The sequence below is a fragment of the Carlito syrichta genome, unplaced genomic scaffold (genome assembly GCF_000164805.1).
Source record: "Carlito syrichta isolate Samal-C Ts95f unplaced genomic scaffold, Tarsius_syrichta-2.0.1 Scaffold303653, whole genome shotgun sequence".
NCBI lineage: Eukaryota > Metazoa > Chordata > Mammalia > Primates > Tarsiidae > Carlito > Carlito syrichta.
Window position 1 is genome coordinate 501,181 of NW_007247749.1, and position 17,797 is coordinate 518,977.

Genomic DNA, 17,797 nt, shown 5'->3' on the forward strand with positions numbered 1-17,797 from the left:
CTCACATTATTTGTGCATTGTTCTCCTGAACTAGGAGAACAGCTTTACAATAGTTCTTCTGAATTTTTGTCAAGTAAATTATATCTTTGTTTTAGGAGATTTATCTCGTTTCTTTTTTTGGAGCATATTTCCATGTTTCTTTATTTTCCTCGACTCTTTGTGTGAGTGTCTGTACATTAGACAAGACAGCCACCTCTCCAAATCTTCACAGATTTGGCTTCTAAAGAAGACTCTCACTCGTCAACTGAGCCCAAGATTTTAGGAGCCTCTCCAACCTGCAGGTTGTGCTAGTCCAACCTGACTTCTAAGCTGGGGTTTTTCATCTGCTTGCTCTGTGCTGAACTAAGGGAAGTGTTATGGGAACTGCCAGTCCAAATTTTCATCTCTGTTCTCACTAGGCCCTGGGTGGCTAAATTATGATGGGTCCCAACACTACTATTAGAAGCTTGTTCCAAAAAGAAGCCTATTCTCTTGGGAGATCTCAAATACATTGAGACGTTGGACACATGGCCCGATTTTATTCCTCCCAGAGAAAAGCTGGGAGCCGAGGGGATGGTTCTTCTAGTCACATGGCACTGAGTGGGATTAGAGATTCTGACAAGAGGATGTCCTGAATTTTATGAGTCTGAGTACAGTAGCCTCTCAAGTAATTTTTTCTCACAAAGGAATTTGTGAATGACAATTGAATTGGTATGTCCATCAGGGGAAGCAGGGTGTCACTGCTGTAAATGACACTTTTATTATTATAATTTCAATTTCAATCATTTGTTGTCAGTGTATAAGAAAGCACTTTATTTCTTCTTTCCCAAACTGTATACCTTTTATTTCTCTTTTGTGTCTTATTGCACCAGCTAGTTCTTCCAGTATGATGTTGAATAAGATTGGTCAGACAGCAAACTCTTGCCTTGGTCCTGATCTGGAACATGTCCAATTCTCATCATTTGATACTAGCTGTAGGTTTTTTAGAGAAGTTTTCATTCAGGTTTAAACAGTCCCTTCTTTTTCTAATTTAATGAAAGTTGAGAGTTTTTTCTTTTTTAATCACGAATGGTTGTTGTATATTGCCGAATGCCTTTTTCTGTATCAATTGATAAAACCATATGATTTGTCTTCTTTAGTTGGCTGATATGGTAAAATATAATCATTGATTTTCAAATATGAAACACCTTTGATATTTAGTGTACATCCTACTTGGTCATGATGTTTGATATTTTTTATACATTGTTGGATTTGACGTGCTAATTGTTTAAAGTATTTTTTTTAACAACTGTGTTCACAGGAGATATTGATCTTTAGTTTTTCTGTCTGATTTTTATACTAGGGTAATGATGCTCTTATAGAGTGAATTAGAAGTTGTACCAGCTATTTCAATTTTCTAAAACAGAATTGGTATCATTTCTTCCTTAAATGTTTGGTAAAAATTAAACAGTGAAATCATTTGGGATTTTGGTGCTTTCTTTTGTGAAAAGTTATTACATTTTTATTCAATGTCTGTAATTTTTTTAAAAAGGCCTATTTAACTTATCTATTTCTCCTGTGTGCATTTTGATTTTTGTTTTCTTTAAGAAATTGGTCCATCTAATCTAATTTCTCAAATATGATGGTAATTTGTGTTTTTATTTATTATCCTGGCTGGAACTTTATTGGTTTTGTTGGTTTTTTTCAAAGAACAATATTTTGATTTTGTTAATTTTCTCTGTTGTTATTCTGTTTTCATTTTTATGGGTTTCTGCTTTAATTTTTATTATTGATTTTATTCTGCTTGCTGCAGTCTTAGATTGCTGATATTTTTCTTTAGTTCCTTAAAGTAGATGACTACTGTTTTTAGCTCTTCTTGTCAAATATGTTCATTTTAATGTCATAAATTTCTCTCCAAGCATAATTTTTGCTGTCTCCCACAAATTTTGTAAGTTGTATTTATATTTTCATCTAGTTCAAAATATTTTCTAAACTTCTCATGGGACTTCTCTTTGACCCATCACATATTTAGAAGTGAGTTGTTTAATCTCTACATGTTTTGAGGATTTCCATATATCTTCCTCTTATTAATGTCTTGATTCCACTGTGGTCAGGGAACATATTTTGTATGATTTATATTTTTAAAATTTTGTTAATGTGTTTTGCTATGGCCTAGAATAGTGCAGCTTGGTGGATGTTTCATGGACGCTTGAGAAGAATGTGGATTCTGCTGTTGTTAGACGCAGTACTCTCATGTCAACTAAACTGAATTGATTGCTAGTGCTAGTCAGGTCAAATATATCTTTACTGATTTTTTTTGTGCCTAATTCATCTATCAGTTACTGAAAAAATAATGTTGGAGTCTAGAGTCCTTGGATTTGTTTATTCTTACAGATCTATCAGTTTTTGCTTCAAGTACTTTGATGTTCTGTTGTTAGGTGCACACATGTTAGCAGCTGTTATGCCTTAATGGAGAATTTCCCCTTGGTCACTATGCAATGGCTATCTCTATCCCCGATAATTCTCCTTGTTTTAAAGTCTGCTTGTCTAAAGTAAAAATTCACAGTACCCTTTCTTTTAATTATTGTTGGTGTGCTCAATCTTTTCCCATATCTTTACTTTTAGCAAATGCAAATCTTCCTATTTATAGTGGGTTTCTTATAGACAACATGTAGTTGGTCCTTGCTTTGTTTATTCACTCTGACAATCTCTGTCTTATAATTAGTGTATTTAGGTCAGGCACATTCACATTTAAAGTCAATTATTGATATAATTGGGTCAATAATTGCCCTATTTGTAGCTGGGTTATATTCTACTTCTTCTTTGTCTCTCCACCCCTCCACACATACACTTTTCTATTTTACTGGTTTTACTTAAGCATTTTCTATGATTACTTTTTGGTTTTCTCAGCATATCACTTATACTTAATTTCAGTTTTTTTGTGATTTACTTCAGTTTTTGTATATATGTAAATGGAGTCATATATATGTGTGTGTGTGAGTGTGTGTGTATATATATATAATTTTTTTTTTTGAGTTGGAGTCTCACTCTGTCGCCCAGGCTGGAGTGCAGTGGCATGCTCATGGCCACTACAGCCTCAACCTGCTGGGTTCAGGAGATCCTTCCACCTCAGCCTCCTGAGTAGCTGGAACTACAAGCATGTCCCACCATGCCTGGCTGATTTTTTGATTTATTGTAGAATTGTGGTCTTACCAAGTTGCCCAGGCTGGTCTCAAAACCCTGGACTCAGGCAATGCTCTCATGTCCACTTCCCAAAGTGCTGGGACTATAGGCATGAGCCACCACATTCAGCTTAATATATATTAAGTAATCGAAGTCTACCCTCCCTTGTAGTACAGATGCCTTAAAACAGAGTATCCCCAATTGCTCCTTCCTATTTGTTGTCAAACTGCTGCTATTCATCTCACTCATCCACAAGCTATAATCATCCAATACATTGTTGGTATTATTACTTTAAGTTATGCTTTATATAGTTAAAAAAGTTTAAAAACTAAACAATGTTATTCTAACTTCATTCATTTCTTCTCTGATACTCTTCTTTTTGTAGATCTGAGTTTGTGTTCTACATCATTTTTTTCTCATTGAATAACTTCAAACATGCTTTTACAGAGCAGGTGTGCTGACAAGGAGTGCCCTCAATCTTGTTTGTCTGAAAAGTTCTTTTTTATTCTTCACTTTGAAGAGTGATCTTGCTGGTTATATCATTCTAGGAGAAGTTTCGTGTGTTTTTTTTTTTTTAACATTTTAAATAATTTGTTCCACTCTTTTCTTGCTTCCATAGTTTCTGATAAAGAGTCCACTGTAATTCTTATCTTTATTCCTCTATATGTATGTTTTTAATTCTTTGACTTTTTTTTAGAGATTTCCTCTTTATCTTTGATTTTTTTTTTTTTTTTTGAGTTGGAGTCTCACTCTGTTGCCCAGACTGGAGTGCAGTGGCTGCTCCCAGCCACCGCAGCCTCGACCTGCTGGGCTCCGTCGATCCTTCCACCTCAGCCTTCTAAGTAGCCGGAATTACAGGCATGCACTACCACACCCAGCTGATTTTTTTTTATTCATTGTAGAGATGAGGTCTCGCTGCCCAGGCAGGTCTCAAACCCATGGGCTCAGGCAATCCACTCACCTCAGCATCCCAAGGGCATGTGATTACAGGCTGAGCCACCAAGCCCAGCTATCTTTGATTTTTTATGGTTCAAATATGATATGTCCCTCCCACACACACACACACTTTGGTATTTATTCCGATTGATAGATACTCACCAAATGTCTGGATCAAATAGCAAAGAGAAAATGAAGGAAGTGAAGTAATCCATGAGGCCCATGTATACTAAAGAAGAGAAGATACTAAAATAAGATTCAGATTAAACTATTTCAAACTCAGATGCTCCAATGTGAAAGGGAGGGAGAATAGTACAGACACTAATTTCCACTAAAAATAAGCAAATATATTACTCAAATCCAAGAACTGATACTGGAGAAAGGTGATGTCTTCAGGAGCATAAGTCAAAGAAATGGGTGCTCACTAGGGCCCTGTGTCATCAGAAACTTCAGTTCAAGAATGCACTAGAAGCAATTCTATAACTAAAACACGTGTAAGATGAAAAGACCCAAGGTCTCCATAGCAAGTACCTAGGAAAGGTTTCTGTACTAGTGGACTAGGCTATCTCAAGTAAACCTTTGCTTTAAAAAAAATGAGAGGCCCAAAACTTAACTTGAACCTAAACCACTAATGTACACAATCCTGACTTGTACTCTAAAATACTTTAAAATAAAATAAAATATTTTTAAAAAGAAAAAGTGTCTCCTTACCTTCTTAATGCTATTTTAAAAAATGACAAGTTAGAAGGAAAATATAAGCCAACGTAAGGAAATGTTTCTCACCAAATTTGCATAATGAATACCAAAGTTGCTTTTGTCTTGAAGACATCTGCCACACAGAACAAATGTTAACATTGGTCTGATGGCTTTGAGGATCATGAGAAACCACAGCCAAAGCTCAGCATGGTCATGGTGAAGCGTTCAAAAGAAGAGTCTCCCTAAAATAAACGGGGAGTCCAAAGGGCTATTCTCTCAGGGAAAAAGCAAAATAGAAGTAACCCTGCCACTGCTGTGTATGCCCAGGATTCTGAAAGAAAGGTAACCTCACTGATAATACAAGCAGGGATGAGCTATGGTGGGAGGGAAGCAGGTTGGGTGACTGAAAAAGCCTCTAATCAGTCTAATTTTGGAAATGTCACTTCCAAAATTAAGTTGTCATAATACTTTGACTTCTATCTTGCTCACCTTCTATTGATCTCTCTCTCCAAGCCTTTACCCTGAAGAAAGCTAACTGATATGTCAGGAATAACCCTCATATGGGTCTGGAGACCCACATGCTGAGAAACTAGCATGTCCTGTCAAGAGGAATAAGGAATCGAGACTGTCAACAACCATGTGAGTGAGCTTAGGAACAGATACACTTTTAACCAGAAGTCTAAAATCAGAGGATGGAACTGGACAGAGAAGATGTAACTGGAAATTTGGAGAGATAATGACAAAGAATATTCCAGATCTGATGGGATAGATACCAATTTATATATTTGGGGTCTGGTAAATCCCAATAGATAAATAAAAGGAAAGCCAATTCTAGGTACATCAAAGTTGAACTGTCAAAGTCCTGAGACAAAAATTAAATAGCATATTATTTATAAGAAAAAACAATTAGACTGACAACTGATTTCCCAACAATAGCAACAGAAACCAAAAGGCAGTGGAAAACAGTAGTTACAAGTATTTGAATAAAGTGAAGACATTTTCAGACAAACAAAAATAAATTCTAAAGGTCTTGCTTAAGACAAAAAGGCAAGTGATTCCAGCAGAGAATCTTGATACAAGAAGGAAGATGTTGGTAAATATCTGGGAAAACCCAAATCAAAGACTGAATGCAAAAAAAAAAATAATAATGCGAATGCATTATGGAGTAAAAAGAGAGAGACAATTAAAATGCATCCAAAACAAACTGTAAACAGGGAAGGACTAAAAGTAAAAGTACCCTAGGATCTTCGTAAAAGAAGGTTTAAGTTGTAGATTAATCTTAAACTCAAAATTGGCTTATTTTTTATATTTGCTTTGGAGTATTGGCTTTGATAAGTTTCATAGATCAATAGTTACTTAAAAGTGAAGCCCTTCAGAGACTTGTACTAATTTGTACTAATACAATTTATATGGAACTGGAAAAACCCCAGACTTTACAGTGGAAGATGGGCTAGTTAGAAAACCCTCACTCTGCACCAAACCTCAAGAACTTGCTAACTAAATAAGAAAATCAAGATAAGGAGGATAAATTCAAAGCCTTAATTTCTTTTAACTTGAGTTCATAAGGTCAAGAAACTTTGATTTCAGGTTGGTTTCGGTTTTGTTGTTGCATTTGATACTCAAAATGGCAGTGGTTGTAACTGGGAATACAGCTTCACAAAAATAGTTGTTAGACTGTCCTGGTAGGCCCCATCTTCTTCTAAAAAACAGCTGCATCTCTGGTGTGAACCTAGTCTAAGGTGAGAAGATTTTTAAAAATCATATTGGGGAATGTTAAGGAAGAACATGTTTCTACCGCTCTTTGTTGTGCCTTCCAAGTATCAGGAATGCCACCAGCATCACATTTTCCATTTCTTTCTGCCTCCTTACTCATACTTACCCGGAGAGAAGGAGTAATTTAATCTTTGCTAGTGTTTCCAAAAGGAAAACTGGCCATGCCCGATTCAGTCCTTCCTTCCACTTTCTTACATGAGCAGAGTTTCTAAGGACCCTCCATGCTACAAGTTTTATAGGTGTAGGTTTTCCCTCTATGTGTGTATAGGGGTGGAGGGGAGCCTGCCCAAATTGAGCATCTGTGTAATTATAATGTCCAGTCTTAGGAGCCCACTTGTCCATGGACATGAATTACATATTCCAATATCAATTTTATCAGTAATAAAAATAGCATTTGTCCTCATATCTGAGTTCACCTTTTATCATATTTCCAAGCCATTTCCAAGAATTCAGGTGATGAAGTTCCCCTAAAACCTCCAATAACAGAAATGCATAATTGTGACTACTTAATCTACATAAAGCAATTAATATGACAATAATAATAACATCAAAATCACTATCAAGTGCTAGTTACTGTGCGACATTTCTTTAATTCCCATCACAACCCTAATACATAGGTATTATCATCTCCTTGTTTATTCATTTGTGTGTTTTGGAAGATGTGGAAACTCATCCAAAAGGCAGCAGGATGAAAGTCACCCAATAAACTGGGCTTGGGTCCCTTCTAAATCTTTCCTGTTTTGTGATGAGTAAAAGCACCATTTTTTTTTTTTTTTTTTTGAGTTGGAGTCTCACTCTGTTGCCCAGACTGGAGTGCAGTGGCCGCTCCCGGCCACCATAGCCTCGACCTGCTGGGCTCCGGTGATCCTTCCGCCTCAGCCTTCCAAGTAGCCGGAATTACAGGCATGCGCTACCACGCCCAGCTGATTTTTTGATTTATTGTAGAGATGAGGTCTTGTTGCCCAGGCGGGTCTCGAACCCGCGGGCTCAGGCAATCCACTCACCTCAGCCTCCCAAAGACGCGGGATTACAGGCTGAGCCACCGAGCCCGGCCAAAGCACCATTTTTTATTCTAAGTCTTTTGCCTGCAATGACGGCCAGCTCCCTTCATCAATGTATTCTACCCCCCCCAAAAGGTTGCATTTATATGAATGGTTTTGTATATAACTTTATATACAAGTAGGCAATACTTTTCACTAGAACTCACTCAAATTCTTTTACTGGCTTTGATGGCTTGATATACAGTACATAATCCCATATTTATGACTTATTTAGCCCATTAGCCAAGACCTCAAAGTCAGTTTCCAACCTTGGTAATTGCCAAAACAATTAACAAATCAGGAGTCATGTCCTAGAGATCTTTACTTGTCTAGGAAGGGAGTCAGCACTCTGGCAGGCCAAATGGAGCCCTCAGCCTGCTTTTGTAAAGAAAGATTTCTTGGAACACAGCTACTCATTCATTGACACGTTGGCTATGGCTACTTTGACAATACCACACCAACGCTGAGTAGCTGTGACAGAGACCTAAAGCTCACGAAACTGAAAATATTCATCTGGCTCTTTACAAGATATGTTTGCTGACTGCTGGTCTAGACATGGAAATGGATATCATATTGTCAGGACTCTAAGTAGTAAGTATGATTCTTTCTCACACACAGTAATAGGCTATATTCCTTACCTCTGTGAACTTCACCAAGTTTATGGCAATGATGATAATTGGGATTCTGCTTCCTCACTTCTAATCAAATAATCTTTCAGTCAAATTTCTCTGCCAGTAATTCTAACAGTCTTCAACTTTCAATATTTCAATGGAAACATTTTCAAAAGATCTGTATAAATGTTTTTAGTTTTTTATATTTAATGACAAATTTATAGTCGGGACTGAATATTCTCATACTTTAAAAAGGACCCATTTAATTGAAGTCAAACAGACAAGTAATGAATGAATTACTAATATGTGATGTTTGCTAACTGTATAACATAAACTCTCTGGATAATGGCTAAATTTTTAATTCCCCCTTTCACCCTAAAATACTGATACCCAGCATGAGTCTACTAATACTTGAGACATGGTTTCTCATTTTCGCAAAGCTTTATTGGATGATGATCAAGAGGAGAGAAAATAACATATGCTAACATATGCTTTTTACTAAACTAGGAAACTTCTATAAATTAGCTCACTTGATTCTTGGAATAGCTGGTGAGATGATGATTATTATTCTCTTTGTAAAAACAAAAGCATTCAACTAGAATAGGTAAACAAATGTCTTAAATAGCAGAGTCGAGATTTGACACTTCTAAAGGAGAAACAATTCCACAATTCCTAAAACATCTTTGATAAAATGTACTGAAACATTATAAAGTATTGTGTATTTAATCCAGGGTGTTATTCAAAATATCTAAAACAGTTATAGCACCAACACCCACCAAAACCAGACTCTTGCTGTGCTAGTCATCACCTCTTCGTGTTAGATTGTGGGGAATCCTGGAGGCTTCTTAGGAAGAGTCTGGGATGGTAGAAGAGTAATCAGAAAGCTCAAGAAAGTATGTGTTTATCAACTGATATGAAAACGTCTCAATATTTTAACAACTGGCACAATTGTATCAGTGCCAACATATACAATCTGGAAATCTTTAAGACTCCAAAGTCGTGACTATACAGAAGGATAGCCAAAGCTAATCTCATAAACCATGTGATTGAGTAAGCTATATGGGACCCATGTGCCCCTTTCAATTATCCGTGATTGGCTAGGACTGTTATAACATCAGTTCAGCTAGACAGAAAATTTAAGTCAGTGCTTCTCAAATTTTTTGCCCATTTTCCCTACAATGTTTTAAGATACTTCTCTATCATGCATAGATTGTCTGATGAAACATTTGATGCTATTAACTGTGATACTGGGAGTTCCAGTGATCTATTTCTTAAAATATTAGGTAAACATTTGACTGAAATATACCATGTATTACTCAAAGAGCACATGTCCAATTACTTATCAGCCCGGTAGAGCACAGCAAATGGCAAAAGTATATGATACACCATGAAAAATCATAGATTTTTAATGATTTACTGGAATGATGTTGTATAATAACTTAATGTGTTTCGTCTTTCTCCTTAACAAATTATGTAAACAAAAAGTGATTTTAAAAGTACTCCATAATTACAATTTGAAGCTATATGAAACATAGAGAAAATAGTTTTAATGTTAATAAGTCTCTATGCTATATAAACAGACTATTCTTGGAAAGCACTTTAAAATTATGTAGAAAAAAGAAAAGGAGATAGAGTACTAACTACTAAATATATAATAAAACATCTATTTTAAACAGGTGTGGCACAATTTTAACCACAGTTACAAGATGATATGTAGTTGGTTAACTTTTCAACATTAGTTTAATATAGCCTCTTTCACAAATAAAGACTCTGCAAAATAGTCTAAGCATCTCTCATAGCACAATTTCCATTATGCTTTTAATTTACAATGAAGTGTTTTACTTTCCAGATGATCATAAACTGAGATTAGCAGAGTGAGATTATAATACAAAGAAGGTAGAGACATGTGCAGACCCCAGCAATAAGAGTATCACATCTGTGTGTAGGGGTATACATTCTACAGGCACTCGTATATAACTTTGTTTTTCTAAGTTTATAAATGTTGATGTACACTGAGTAGTTTTTTTTTAAGTGGATTATAGGCAGTAATTCTATTTTCTCTTGACACTAATGCAAATGTATCTCATTCCTCCCTCAAGAGGCTCTATACGAATTATACTCCTTCCCATCAGAAGAAGTAGGAAATACCTTGGCTGCTTAAAAGACCTCATCTTGCTATCAAAAGGAAACAAATTCTCAAAATATCAATAGTCTTAGTTATTTCACAGATAACTGACATGTTAATACCATGAAATTATATTTGGAGAAGTTAGAAAATAAAATTTAGAACTGACATTTAACTTCAGGCTACTCACCACTCTTGGCTTACAGTGGTAATAGCAATGCTTGGAAGCATTGTCAAAGGTAGTGTGGTCGGCCTGGAGATGCCATCTCCCTCTGGAGTCCTTGCCCTTTCACTCTGCCTTTGGGACAGTGGTGGTAGCTGTAGGTTTCCTGAGCAACACCTTCTTCCTCTCCAGAGGTCAATCCCAAGTGTGTTGCTGGAAGAACTGTAGGATTTACTCAGGCTACATTCCAAATAGTCTTTAACATTCTGGAGGAAACACAGGGAAAGAAAAAAGAAGAAAAATGACAATGGAATTCAAATGTTTAAGTTGATGGAGTGAAATATGAAATTAAATGATCAAGTTGTCATTTATGAAGCTTTGATTTATTATTTCACCGTTGGAATCTAATATTGAAATACAAATCTTAAGAAAAAACAATAAGAGAAACTGATTATAAACTTTTAGATTAAGCCTATCAGTTGCATATTCCTGGAAATCTTTAGGGATGTAGATAATGTTTTCCAGTCATAGCATGTGAGTTGGAGGGCTTCTTCTCTCTTTCTATTTTTTTTTTCTTAATTTGCTAAATTGAGTATATATTTTGGAAATCAATGTTATCATTGTGTAACATGGGGACAAACTATAACAAAATATAAAGTTTCTCGTTCAGTGTTTTAAAGTAAGAATATTATCTATCTTAGGATGGGAGGATGTTGAACTGTTTTGTTCCCATGAAAGTTTTCCTCATGGCTGGTGATTTTTTTTTGTCAAATTGTATAAGAGCTCAGAAAAAGAAAAGGTATACTTTATCCAGTTCTGAACTGTCATGTTCAAGTACATACCCTAATGCTGACCTAAATCGAGTACTAGTGAGAAGACAAAGATATCGTGCTATAAGCAATAATGTATTCATTCTTTCCATATCTCTTGGTGACTATGGGTCCTGGTACTGTTGGGAGTGGGAGTTCCAAATAAGCCTCTGTTTGGAGTACCATTCATACCAGCTGAAAGACAGAAAATGTTATAGCCCTGCAATGGCCACTGATAGCAACTTGGAGTTTAAAAGCTATACTTTTCACTGTCTGTACTCAAAAAGTAACAATGGAAGTCCTACCATCAGGCCAAAGTCTCTCCCCTAAAAAATCACTCTATGGCCCTAAGGACAGATACTTCCTACTAGCCCTTCAGACTAGACTTAGGAAAACCTGCGATTAGACTTCCTAAAGTTTAAGCAAAAGAGATTAAGTTCTTTACTCTCTCTTGTTCCACCCCATCAACCCTATCCTAGTTCATACAAGAATAAATAACTCAAGTTTGAGGATCTAGGTAGACTCACTGAACAAACATTTGATGCACATCTATTACATTTTTCACTGTACAACTTCAGAAGGATACAACAGCCAAAGGGGGCATAGTGCCTGTTCTCACAGAATCCATATCCAAGTGATTTATACTTATCTGATTCACACAATATCATGTTTTGATAACATAAATCAGGGCAAGAAATGGCCTGACAATTTTCAAGAGCCCACTCTTCCTACTGGAAAATGGGATATCATCATATTTCATTGCACTTGACTTAGGATTTTGAAATGCCATTTATTTGCAATCCAGTAGAACCGCAACAGGAAGAAAACAAAGCAAACTATAATTTTCCAAAGTTTGAAGTATCCTTGATACTTCAGTGTTTTACTGTTCAGTAACAAGTTATGAAATTAAATCTGTTGCAGGCCCAATACTTATAGCACATGATGTGTGTGTGTGTGTGTGTGTGTGTGTGTGTGTGTGTGTGTGTGTGTGTGTCAGAAATCAGAGGCTGATCCGGGCTCGGTGGCTCAGCCTGTAATCCCGTGCTTTGGGAGGCTGAGTTATTAATAATTACCTCAAATTCTTTAATTTATACCCATTTATATACTACTCCCCCAAAACTACCAACCTCAAAGGCAAAATTTAATTGTTAATTCTCAATTACTAAATTTATGGTCTTGAACTTATTTTCCTATTTTAACCAGCATGATTCTGACTAACTCTACACCACTCATCAAATCAAAGAGTTTTAGGCAAGGAATATTAATTAGAATTTAATGTGAATTCCTCTGTAATTCACAACTTTGAATGCATCATACTTTCCAAAATTCACCTTATGTCTGAATAAACCCTAAGAAAACAACCTAGTTTGGGATCATCCTCATGTTTCTGAATTATTGTTTGTTTAAAATCCTATATTCTTGCCAATGTAATTACAAAAGATTATCACAAAGAAAAAACTAGTGTAAAATCCTGCAAGTAGAAGAAGTTTGCAGGGCACAGAGGAAGGGAACATCAAAAGAGACTGGTCTCTCTGTCCCATCCCCATATTAAACCCAGCCAAGGCAGGACTCTTGAAATGTCTAGATAGCCGGGCTTGGTGGCTCAGCCTGTAATCCCGTGCTTTGGGGAGGCTGAGGTGAGGGGATTGCCTGAGTCCACGGATTCGAGACCCGCCTGGGCAGTGAGACCTCATCTCTACAATAAATCAAAAAATCAGCCGGGCTTGGTAGCACATGCCTTAGTTCCGACTACTTGGAAGGCTGAGGCAGAAGGATCGCTGGAGCCCAGCAGGTGGAGGCTGCGGTGGCCGGGAGTGGCCACTGCACTCCAGTCTGGGGGACAGAGTGAGACTCCGATTCAAAAAAAAAAAAAAAGAGAGAGAAATGTCCAGATAAGCCACACGGGTGCCTGGGTGGTCAAGGATTTGTTGTTATTGTGTTGTTTTAGGGTTTGTTTTGTCTATTTCAGTTATTTTAAAGCCTTCTCTACATTTGAATTCTTCCTGTTAAACTGATAGTGAGAAAATGGGGTGAGGTATTTTTAAGGACTTCTACTGTTCTTAGGTATAGAGTAAGTTTGGACCACAGGAAAGAGTTTTCCAAACCTTATGAAATCAGAAATGGAAATTATAAGAAGCAGCAAATGACACTCAGGGACCTTATCAAGGCTAAATGTTATGCTACTCTGTAAGACAATAATAAAAGTAAAATGTTGTCTTTGAAAAGTGTGATTTTTATCATAGGCAGACACCATCAATTACAATAGTTTGCGGATGGTAAGTCTTATCACTCTTACTGACTACGTTTCCTTCTCTGAAACAATTTCCTAATGCCTGTGATGAGAAATGAAAAAACTGGGGTGTAGGTGTGAATATTTATCTTCTGTTTGTAATATTATGTATGCATTATATAATACATATATAATATGATGAAATATATCATATTTTCATGTGTCATATACGTACTAAAGTGTAGTACAGCATGTTAATACGAGAAGGAGCTCAAAAAAAAGGGAATTATCTTTTTGGAGCATGGGCCTCCTGTAGTATGCTTGGAATTTGTTCCTCCAGATCAGACAGTCAACCAAAGTTTTTATCTGGAAGCTGTGAAAAGGTTGCATCATGATTTGTGGAAGAAACATCCCGAGATGTGGTAACAGGTGACTGGTTCTTCCACCATGACAAGGTACCTGCCCACACCACGCTGAGTGTTCAGCAGTTTTTTACCACACACAGCATGACCCCCATGCCCCACCCTCCTTGCTCACCTGATCTCGCCCCCAGAGACTTTTTTGTTTCCCTTGAAGAAAAAGTCCTCAAAGGGAAACGTTTTGCTGATGTGGAAGAGATGAAACAAAAAATGGCAGAAGCACTAAAAGGCATCAGAACGGATGAATTCAAAAACAGTTTTGAGCAGTGGAGAAGGCATTTCGACAGGTTTATTGCATCAAGCAGAGAGTACTTTGAAGGTGCCTGAAGTTTAAACATGTAAGAATAAATACACAATTTTTTATAAATAATTTCTAGTTTTGGGGGGTCCCCCTGTATATGCATTATGTAATGTGTGTGTGTGTGTGTGTGTGTGTGTGTGTGTGTGTGTGTGTGTTAGCTATTCTCTCCCTCCCTCTTTCGTCACTGATACAAACATCTCCTGGTTCTTCTCTCCTATCTTCCCCTTTTCAACTCCTCTCCAAACCTGCAACTTCCTCTCCTCTACACTATCTGGTAATCACTTCATTCATAATTTCTTGCTTGTATTCAATACTTAAATAGCACTTAATTTACCCCTCATTTCTGGAACTTAGTTTGTGATGCAAAGCATTAAGTGCATTCTGTTCCTCTAACACACTTTGCATTAAGTCTCCCATTAAAGTTATCTATGTACTGCAACTGTACAAAGGCAGGAGTCAGTTTATTTATGTATGCATCTGCACAGACCCAAACACAGTGTCTTGCATGCAGTCATAATCTTTGCAGGGACTGTTCTTCCACCAGGAAAATTCTTTCTCCAGGTCTCGAGGGCTCACCCCTCACTGCTCGTGTCTTTGATGCCCCATCATCTCCTCTCATCCTTCCATACTCACTTCTCACTACCCAATCATTCTTGACTACCCAGGGCCCATTTCCTTTTCTGTACAGCCCTATCCCAGCTGGGGTTATTTTATAATGCTAATTTATTTCTGTCCTTCCCTCTGAAATGTAAACTCCAAGGGGACAAGAACATTATGCTGTTGTTTGCTGAATGTCTGGAACCCAGAACAGTGTTTCACAATTTTTGACCTTCATAACACAGTCTTTGGTACTGCCATTTCTACTCTTGTATCTTGAAAATTCTAGTTTAGATGTTCCATTCCCACACCTAACATAATAGTTCCTTCCTTTTTCCTCCCTTCCCTACTCCTGGACCTTTATGAGGTGCCAAATTAATAATTAGGTGAATATTTAAATCACTGAATACAAATTTTGCTGAATTGAAATATATGAGAATATAATCAAATCTCTCTGACAGGGGTGAAAGCTTACTTAAAACATGTGATATATAAAATATAAAATCTTCCATGTTTTTTCTTGCTGTGAGGGAATAAATACTATGTGAAACATTCAACATGATATTCTGGACCACACTTGAAAGGCTGAGTTGCACAGTGGAAAGTTCTAAGTCAGTACTGTCCATTAGAAACAAAGTGCAAGCCACAAATGAGAGCCAAATGTGTAATGTTAAATTTTCTAGTAGCCACATTAAAAAAGCAAAAATAAATAGGTAAAATGTATTTCAATAGCATATTTTACTTAACCTAGTATGTCTAAATTATGATCAGTCTAACATGTAATATCAAAAATTATTAATAAAATATTTTCCATTTAAAAATATTTGTACTACATAATTCAAAACCCAAGATCTAACTTATGCTTATGGCACATTTCCATTCAGAATGGTACTTAATAGTCACATGTGGCTAGTGGCTACTATACTGGACAGGGTAAATCAGGTAACATTTACCCAATCTTATGGGGTAAATATTCATTGAATGTGGATTTTTTCTTTCTTTTTTTGCACATTCTTTGGGCAATTTTCCTTCTCTTTTGACTGTGACAACCACTCCTTCAGGGAGGACCAGGATTGTGACTCCAAGGATGCAATGAGAAAAAACACGGTTTGTCCAACTTCTATAGATGAAACTCATTGTTTAATTCTTTCAAAAAGCAAAATATTGGAGCACACAGTATACAAATAGAAACAATCCCAAGTTCTTTTTTAAGGAGACAAAGTATTTCTAAATTCCAGAAATTTTCCTATAGAAATCTTGACCACAGCATGGAAGTCTGAACATACCTTTTTTGCCACTGATACTGATAATTTAGATTACAATTAAAGAGAAGCGCCCCTCTGATCCAGGAGAAGGGAAGGGAAGGAAAAGGAAAGAACTATTGTCCCTGGTGTTGGAACAGAACACATTAACCAGGTTTTTCAACTCAAAAGAGTGGCAATAGTAAAGGCAAAGGAGTGTGTTTTAGAGGCAAGGGCCTGGATAGCACACCCAAGTCTCTCCCTGCACTGCAGAGGCTAGGATTTCCCACAAGTCCTAAGTGGACACAGAAGGAAGCTGATAATTCATCCCAACGTGCCTGCCATAGGGTTTGCCTCAGCACAAAGCAAAGGAACCATGGCGTCCAAGAGGTGAGTACCCAATGGTAAGAACAGGAAAGTAAGTCATTTGGAGACTTTTAAGTGACCAGAGTCCCACTGAGAGGTCAAGTGAGGAGCCCAGGCAGTGAGGGAGAAGGGTAAACTCTCAGTGAACTGAGAATATGTACTGCTCATGCTGAGAGTAATCGTCATCTGTCCTACCTGCCACCACATCCACACAGCGCTGGACCAAGGTGGAAATTGACAACCAGAGACCTGGGAAAATGAGCTATCCCTAAGTCTCCAACAGGAGGGGCTGGAGGAAAAGGATAATGCAAGACAAGGACAATACCACACTCTCCATCTGCCCTGCCGCTACAACAAATTTGCCCGCATGCCATGTAATTAAAGTGAAGAAGTGAGAACTGGAGAAATCCTGAATGACAGGGCATTTCCCTGAAAATATACCATTTTACCCTCACTGGCAAGTTCAAGACCCTCCCCTCGTCTGTGAGATAGGAGCTTCACGTCAAACTGAGCTATTATAGAAAGCAAGGAAAAATACCGCTTTTTAATCTTTCCCTCTGTTCTGTCCTTTTACACAACTAATCAGCGGCATGCAATTTTTAGCTTAGTTATAAATAGTAACTAGATATGGACTAAACAATTAAGGGCATACTAACAGGGGACTGGTCAATTGCAAGTAAAGAGATAACTAATCTCAGCTGACCAAAATTCAAAGCTACAAAGATGGAGAATTTACAGACGTCTTCAGGTGACTTAAAGCAGGGCTTCTCAAACATAACATAGATACCTAGTCACCCTGGGATCTCATTAAAATACAGTCTGATTTGTAGGTCTGAGGTGTGGCCTAAGATTCGGCATTTCCAGTAAACACTGGGGTGATGCTAAGGCCGTGGGTCTGAAGACCACATTTGAGTAGCAAAGACCTAGAGGATGGGTGTATCACAAACCCATTAGGAGTAGTTATTAAAGACTTTCCCACCACAGGAAGTGACCTTCAGGGGTTAGCTGTAAAAGTTTGGAAGTCTGGAAGTCTGGAAGCTGTAAAAGTATGGAAGTGACCTTCAGGGATTAGCTGTAAAAGTATGGAAGAAAGTCAGCAAAGGACTGGTAATAGAAGCAGTGTGGAAAAATGAATCATCTAAGAGTTATAATGCGGCCATAGACTGGAGACTGTTGGTTTTGTGAATGCAAATCACAAAGCTGAAACTCAATCCAACACCAAGCTGCAGAGAGGGCATTTTTCTTGCCGTCAACCTTGCAGAATGCTGGGTTCAGCAGCTGGCAATGTCCATGTCATAGAAGCACCTAGTCACGGAGGGGTGTGTTATACACCCTTGTCTGCCCTTTAG

The 17,797-nt window shown here is 37.3% G+C and overlaps 1 protein-coding gene across 1 annotated transcript in view; it reads right to left on the reverse strand.

The window, feature by feature from the left end:
• Window positions 1-17,797, reverse strand: part of PDE4B (phosphodiesterase 4B) — a 607,742-nt gene that overhangs the window by 474,745 nt on the left and 115,200 nt on the right. The window contains exon 3 of the mRNA XM_021712820.1: window positions 10,513-10,751. Within this exon, the coding sequence (XP_021568495.1) occupies window positions 10,513-10,751 (239 nt within the window). The remainder of the gene's footprint in view (window positions 1-10,512; window positions 10,752-17,797) is intronic.